We start from the raw sequence: 8,160 nt of genomic DNA, 5'->3' as shown, positions 1-8,160 counted from the left end.
GTGGTTTTGTTTGGTGGATTGGACGAACTTTATTTATGCTTGTAATTGAATTATGATGTGGTGCATTTGAATTGTCCATGTTTGTTTAAATACGGTGAATTCGTTTCAATTTGCGTGCATGCAATGTTGGACACAACACAATTTTTGAAACAGTGAACATTTTTTGAAATCCGGAACATTTTTTGAATTTTTGAGCAAATTTTGCAAAACTAGATCATTTTTAAAATTCCTGAAGTTTTATTGAATTTGTGAACATTCTTTTGAATCAGGATCATTTTTGTATTTTTAAATAAAGTTTAAAACTGCAAACTTTTTTGAGATTGTGAACAAATTTTTAAAAACAGGATTTTTTGTTATACCTAACAAAATTTTGAAAACTACGAACATATTTTGAATATCTGAACAAATTTTGAAAATAGGAACGGATTTTGTAATTTCAAAGAATGCTTGAAATGTCTAAAAACAATTTTTTTGCGAGAAGTCTAAAAACATTTTTAAAAAGAAGAAACATAAATTTGAAAAAAGAGAAAATGAAAATAAAATGAAAAGAAGAAAAATAAACAGAAAAAAAGAATAAAAAACTAAAAGATAAGTCAGTAAAAAAGGTTCAGGAACCTTCTGGAAGGTTTTCAAACCGACCAGCAAAAAGGTTCCCAAAACCGGCGTCCAGAGCACGTTCTTTATTCACTAATAAATGGGCCGGCCCAATCCATTTCGATCAGTTGGTTGCTAGGCTGTGTGTAATAGTGGGCCTTGAAAACATTGCTGCCGTGGTGTATTCTTACCGGGCCTGATGTCCAAACGAACGGGAGGGTCGCCCGAGTGCAGCAGGGACTCTCTTCCTTCCTTCGTTTAGTACCACCTCGCTGGTGGAGAGCAGGGAGGTGGTCGAGGAAGCTATAAGAAGAGGGGCAGGGCAGCTTTGCATATCATACCTTTCTCGGCCTTTTGGCTAAGATCAAGTGTAGTATCTGTTCTTATCAGTTTAATATCTGATATGTGGACCATGTGTCCACAATGATATTAAATTTATTTTTTATGGGGGAGGGTCCACCACAATGGCTTGCCATTGGGACCCTTACGTGTTGCCTGGGCGTTGCACTACAGCCCAGGCTGGCGCACCCCAACCAAAACTAATTTAAGAGTTGAAATTTCCCGAGGAAAATCTTGAGTTTGTGAAATTGGCATAGCTTTATTTTATTACTATATGTGTAATGACTCACAGGACAGGAAAAAACTAATGGGAATGGCTGTACCTTCTATTCTGCAGGGAAATTCACCAGTGGCTACAGAGATTCGACGATCACTTTTTACACTATATTTCCTTTTGTTGAAGGTCGTACGACGGTGTAGCAGTGTAAATGGGCACTTACAACCCGGTGAACTCAGAACAATCCAATGAATACAAACACGCTGACCTTATTTGAACCGAATGATTTCCCTTCCAGTACCGAGTCCACCCAGGCATGCGAGTAGCAAGTTAGTTCAGTTGCACAACCCAAACAGTGGTCGGTTAAATTTTTCGGAGCAGCATGACCGGTACACCAAGCTTTAAGCCAATCTTGTGATGTGGAAAATATCAATGACGGAAGTTGTAGAAATTCTAGAGGATGCAGTAGGTTGACATCACCGGTCGATCTTGACAGTGTCACAACTCAGGTGTTCTCTAGGGTTGTGTACTGGAACCAGAGGTATTTAAAGAGTACCCTTCTTGGCAAAGGACTTACAGTTCGGAAAGAGAAGATCGAGCGTACAAGGATATGGAGACGTAGATTGGGCAAGTGGTGTGGTGACAAGATAATCAACCTCAGGCAGAGCATAGAGCGATTGAATTGAGGTTGTGTGAAAAATGGTCGAGCTACTGTCAGCTTTCAGTGTTGGGGAACGACTCCTTGGCAATGCATTGTGATTGCAAGCCTATAGGTTTTTCATCAAGGAGAAAGTGACGAGTAGGGTGCTAAAAGGTTTTTCATCAAGGAATACATCTCCAGTAGGTGAGCAGTTACCTAACCTGACTATTAAAACAAAAAGGGTAGGTCCTAGAGGGTGCTATTATAATATAACAAGATGGGACAAATCGATATCATCGGCCCGTCTTAAAAGGGGATGTCTGAATTCCTAATCTAGTTCGAGTCCAAGTCTAATCAAGTATATAATCTTAGCACTGTAAATTAGAGGTGTGGGTCTGAGAGTCGCACACGATCATTCACCCTAATTTCTTCTACTAATTGGTTTTCCAATACGGATTTCCAGATTTGCAGGTTCATCAAACCCTTCTGGTCATGTAATAGTAAATGCTTAACCTCAACAATCTTATTGACAGGCACAAGCAATGTTGAGATAATTCAACCTTATACAGTTTTACTAGTTGGATAATAGTTCTACTAATGAAGCACATAAATACCTACTGCCTATCTTTCTTCTTACGGGCAATCTAGCGAAACGCAGTCATTTTGCCTAGCCAGGTCAGGGATTTGAAATCATCCTGCAGGCTTACAGGCACATAATAGCAAAAGCTCACAATGAAATGCTCCCATTCATTACTGCTAACAACATATGCTTATTCATAAGATAATGCTAGAACATGTTATAGGCAAATATACTGCCTTTTCACACTTATCACATGTCAAGTAGTTCTCTAAATGAACCAGCCATTCTCAAAGCACATTTCTAAATCTAATGTTTGTCAATAAAATTGATCACTAAGACTGATAACAAACTAATTTGACCATGAAGTTCGTTCTCATTCAACTGAATATCATATTCAACCAACAATTCTAAATTGGTTATGCCTGCACGGGTACGGTTAAGCTAATAATGAAACCCCCTGGTCAACCCAGTCGAACAAAACCACAGTGATTTTCGTTGTCTTATGTTAGTACCAAATGGTCAATTGCAGCGAACAAAGAATATTCAGAAAGAAGACCATACACTTAGAACCAATCCATGTACAATATTTCTTAGTGCACACCATGCAAAAGTAGACATACAGAAGACTCTAGTTTGTATCACAGTATTATAAAGGCTGCTAAATGAACAAATACCCATTTAACAGATACCGTGTGTATGGAAATTCAACAAATGTAAGACCACTTTAACAAGACATACCTGAAGCCGGATCCTGTTAACTATGAACTATGTTCTTCGCCTAGAGTGGTTGGCAGACCCTGGTGAGCCCTCAAATAAATCAGACAATTGACCCTCCAGGTCCTCTGGGGTGTACTTTATATACTTTCCCGAGTTTCTGCCCCCATCCACTTGACTACCATATCTTCCCAAAAAAGCACGATATGCCGGAATCACATTCTCAGATATAGATATCTTCAGCTCTTCTCGGAGCTGAGGATCTGGAACCTTCCAGAGTGTCTGGTTCCTGTAAATTTCCTCAAAGGACAAGTTGAAGTTCTTGAACTTCTCCTTGATGGACATCCTAGAACCTGAATGTCCACTGCCACTACCACTGCCGCTCCCACTCCCACTCCCATGTACATCGTCCCTCAGATAAGACAAAGTCTTCATCCAAGAAATCCTTAGGTAGCTCTTTGAGTACTGCCGAATCTTCCCGCTGCGCCTTCTTACCCAATGATCACCTAAAATCTTCCCAAGCTCAGAATCCTTCACCTTCTGAACAATGTAGAGCAAATTGTTCATGGAAAATATGCACTCCAGGGCAGCATCTTCATATAGCTTAGACTTGTCCTCCAAATTGGCCTCCAAATAACACATCAGCTTCAGAAGACGCCTTCCAAGAGGGGCCATACTCTCTAAGTGTTCCGTATCCTGATCCTTATCCTCAGGTCTTTCCAAAGCATTGCTCTCATCGCCATCATCATCCAAGAGGCCATCAAGTGTCTCACTATAAACGACCAACAGCCTCAAATAGTTCATGACATACCGTGTCATTGGGTGGATCTCACCAGCCGTCATCGCCCTCCGCGATGACTCTTGCTGCAGAACTTTCCCAAACTCAAAAAGGGTACCCCTCACGGCTTCGCCGAGCCTATCAAGAATTGCTTGAACATCACTGATTACACCATCACCGGAACTTCCGAGGCACAAATCCTTCATTTCAGGGACTACCTCGGCAAGTGCCTCATACATATCAAGAATCCGTGAGAGCTTCTCGGGCGAGCGGGGGCACACAGCCACGGCGTCCCCAAAATTTAGAATCTGCATAATGCATCCTTTGGTGGACTCGACGAAGCACTCCTCCCTGAGCTCGTCGGACACAGCGAGCACCTGGTCACAGAGGCGACGCTCACCAGCAAGCAGCACACGCACAACCGTCTTAACCCCTTGCACCCACTTCTTCATCTTGTCGTTGAGCTGCTTCCACTCCACGCGCTGCACCTCGTCGATGCTGAGGCGCTCGACGCCCAGCACGGAGAGGTATTCGTCGAGCAGGTCGCGCCGGATGTTGCAGTAGGCATCGGCTAGCTCGCGTGCGTACCCCGCACGCGCCATCCGGTCGGCGATGGCCCGCAGGTCGTCGACGGCCTCAGGGCGCACGGGGTCGAACGCGTGGTCGTCGAACGGGCTCACCAGGGGCCCGCCGCGCGCGGTCTCCGGCGTGGCGTCGACGCTGTGCGGCGTGGCGGCGTCGAAGTCGAGGTCGTCGAAGGATCCGAGCGAGAGGCGGCGGAGAGAGAAGCAGAGGCCCGTGGGGTCCAGCGGCACGGCGTGGCGGACCATGTGGTGGCGGAGCTCCTCCTCGAGGCGGGCCATGGCGAGCTGGACGGCGACGCCGGCGCGGCCGGCGCCCGCGCCGCCGCGCGCGAGGTGCTCGACGGCGACGTCGACGGCGGTGAGGTACTGCGCGATGTCGTCCTCGTGGGCCTCGAAGACGAGGGCCTCGGGGGTGGCGTCCCAGAGCAGGATGAGCTGCTCGGCGGCGTCGAAGGCGGCCGCGGAGGAGATGGAGATCTCGGGCGACTCCGCGGCGGAGGAGAGGTCGGGGGAGGGGAACAGGTCGGCGGTGATGGAGGAGAGGCGGTTGTCGAAGCCGGAGAGGATGCGGATCATGTCGTCGGCGGCGTTCTTGGAGGTGGCCAGGGACTTGACGATATGCTGCGCGGCGGCGAGGACCTTGTCGCTGTCGCTGCCGCCGCCGCCGCCGGCGCTGGTAGCGGCCGATTCCGGGGGCGGCGGGGGCGCCGCCGACATCGCCGGCCGGTGCGGATGGTGTCCGGCTGGGGATGGTGGAGCTGAGGTAGGGTCTTTGGCGCTTGCTGCTGCGGCCTCTCTGACTACTGGATTGGAGTAGAAAGTCTTCGTTCAGTCACGGCCGCGCTGGGGCTTCTGGAAGTGCGGAAATGGGGAAATCACTTGATTGCATGTTTGTTTTCATCTGATTCTTTTTTTCAGTAAGTCATCTGATTCTTTCTTCTTCTTCTGATTCTTATTTAATTAAGTTTGCGCCGAAGTTTGTTGATTGCGCTTACATATCTTTGTTTTCTACTACTCCCTCCGTTCACTTTTATAAGTCGTTTCAGACAAGTGAAATTGAGCTGTTTTGCACAATGTCTGAAATGTCTACAAAGCCTTATAAAAGTGAACAAAGGGAGTAGTATTTTTCTTGATAATCACCGGATATGAGATGCCCTTTAAGTATCTTTAAAAAACAAGTTAATTCAATTTTTACCCCCAAGATTCATCAAATTGACAAGTTTTACCCCTTTTTGAGAAAGTCTCCAATTTATACCCTCATTTTACACATTTGTGACACATTTTATCCCATTGGATCCCCCCCCCCCCAACCCCAAATGAGTTCTGACAAGGCATGGCAGTAGGCAGTTTTTATTTGTGCTGGATTGAGTCTGGTTTTTCTCTCTCTGGAAAAACCAGTTCAGACCGGCCCGCAGCCCGGTCTCCTCCCGTGCGCTCTCTTGGCTCGAACCCTAGTTCCCAAATCGCCCTGCCGACCGCCTTCATCGTCGCCATTCAGCCTTCCGAACACCGCCTCATCTCTTCCGTCGTGTTCTTCTTCAGCTCGATCCGGTCAGCTCTGTGTGACCGCTCTCTAGCGGGAGTAATGCTACATCTATGTAATGACTATTACGTGACTAACGTAATCATCAATTTGGGGGAGTTTTGATTGGATATTGGGGGAGGCTGGGGCCCACACCCCTGAAAATCAGGGGGGGGAGGGTTAGTTAGGTAGTTTACGTAAAACTGTTCGTAGACGTACGTAGGTCTAACATTATTCCTCTAGCGGTGCCACTGATCCCTTGCCCTTACTGTGGCACGACGGGTAAGTTCTACATGTCCAGCACCGAGGAGCACGCCCATTGATTGTTCTCTTAGGTCTAGAACTGTTTTTTCTAGCTCCAAATTTCTAGTTTTGTGTGTGTGTGCTTGATAGATAATTTGTGGTTTCTGGCGATGGGAGCTAGAGTATGTTGAGCATTGGATAGTACACGGGTGCTTATTGGTGATGTTGTTGTTGATGCAATTGGTGGACCAGATGACATAATAGAAGAGCTTGATCAAGCAAGAGTTGATAGAGGGAGGAGTGCAAGTACAGACAGAGGAAATGTATGCAACCATATTCATAGCAATGCAGCTGCCATGACCAAGTAGCAAGTAGCTATGCTGTTAGGTTTAGGGAGAGAAGTGGTGTTTGTTATGAAGCTAGTGTTTGGAGGTGTTATGCTGCTGAGTGTGTTGTGTCTGTTGTTGGTTCTGATGAAATGACGTAGTGGTTCTATGAACTTGTCCTACTTAGTCAGTTCTAAAGAAATGTATAGGCAACTTGCAGTAGCACTTTATTTTGCTATATGCATCTGAACTAGTACTTTGCTTTACTATAGTGATGAGGGATGATCAATGGTAGTGCCAGTTTGGAAGTAGCAATGTTGTAAGAGATGGTCAATCCTACTTTTGGTTGTAATATGACCAATGAATGAAAATTTGCACAAGGTTTACATTATCAATGGTACTTCCTCTGTTCACTTTTATAAGACCTTGAAGACATTTCAGACAATGTACAAAACAACCCATTTTGAGTTGTCTGAAATGACTTACAAAAGTGAACGGAGGGAGTACATTTTTTCATGCAAATGTCATGGCCACTTCATGCATTTGAACATGGTAGAAATGATATTTGGAAGTACGAACAAGGTTTTTCAAATAATTGTGCTTGCAACTACCAATTGACAAACAAAGGGATATCATATTGACATTTAGTTTTAGACGATGCATTTTCAGTCCAGTTTAGAAGCATATGTACTTTCTTCAGGCTAAAACTGGTACCAAATTTTAAACAAATAGTACAAAAGAAAGTACCAATTGAATGAAGAGATAGCATACTGAATTTTGTACCCGTTTTTAGATTGTTCAAAATGAAGCCGGAACTAAAGCTTAAGATCACACTTACTAGCAAATTGGTGTAGAAAATATGCCCTAGAGGCAATAATAACAGTTACTCCCTCCGTCCAAAATAAGCGTCTCAACTTTGTACTAACTTTAGTACAAAGTTGAGTCACCTATTTTGGGTCAGTGGAGTATTATATATCTCCAAGTTTGTAATTATGTTTATATTCCATGCTATAATTGTAATGGTCCTTGAGTCCTTATATCCATAAAGTCCGGGAGGAAAGCCCATATGCATGTGTGGAATAATAAATGATAAAAATGTATTCCTAGTCGTTCCTCTAAGACTAGCTCAAGCGTTGCACGATGATCACGTTTTCGTCATCATGGACATGTCTATGCCAATAACTTTGAGGACACAATGTAAGAAGAATACTTTTGTTGAATCAAACCAAATTGATGTTATGCTATGAGATAAATTCATCACAAGTTAATGGTATATAACACAAAGACAATTAATGTTTACATACTCCTTGGGCCATGAGAGTATCAAGTTCCTTCATGTTTGCTTCATGAACTTTGGGGTTTGTTAAACGTTATGTGTAACTGGGTCGCTATTATGGCGGCTTACAGGTTCATGGAAAAGTATGACAAGGAACTAAATAGCTCAAGATTGGTATTTGCTCCCCCTCCGATGAAGAGATATTCTTGGGGCCCTCTTGGTGTTACGATATTGGTACTTCCTTTTTGCGATTCGGAAGTGGAGAAGGAAGTATTCACACCTACTTCCCAGAGGTGACGCTGAGTTATCGAACCCACGGGGGAAGGTCCCCTTTAAGCTAGGGTCTC

General features: G+C 44.6%; 1 protein-coding gene and 1 non-coding gene across 2 annotated transcripts; one reads left to right on the top strand and one right to left on the bottom strand.

Annotated features, from left to right (window-relative positions):
- Window positions 1–931: 931 nt before the first annotated feature.
- On the top strand, window positions 932–1,127 carry LOC119342265. The gene has a single exon (XR_005165499.1). It is a non-coding gene; the product is annotated as a U2 spliceosomal RNA (small nuclear RNA).
- Window positions 1,128–2,859: 1,732 nt separating this feature from the next.
- LOC119339131 (exocyst complex component EXO70B1-like) lies at window positions 2,860–5,303 on the bottom strand. Its single transcript, XM_037611285.1, has one exon. The coding sequence runs from the start codon at window positions 5,161–5,163 to the stop codon at window positions 3,136–3,138; it is 2,028 nt and encodes a 675-aa protein (XP_037467182.1). The 5' UTR covers window positions 5,164–5,303; the 3' UTR covers window positions 2,860–3,135.
- Window positions 5,304–8,160: the final 2,857 nt, after the last annotated feature.

Source organism: Triticum dicoccoides, chromosome 7B, assembly GCF_002162155.2.
Source record: "Triticum dicoccoides isolate Atlit2015 ecotype Zavitan chromosome 7B, WEW_v2.0, whole genome shotgun sequence".
Taxonomy (NCBI): domain Eukaryota; kingdom Viridiplantae; phylum Streptophyta; class Magnoliopsida; order Poales; family Poaceae; genus Triticum; species Triticum dicoccoides.
Note: the sequence above shows the minus strand (reverse complement) of the source record. Positions and strands in the feature narration are given on the sequence as shown.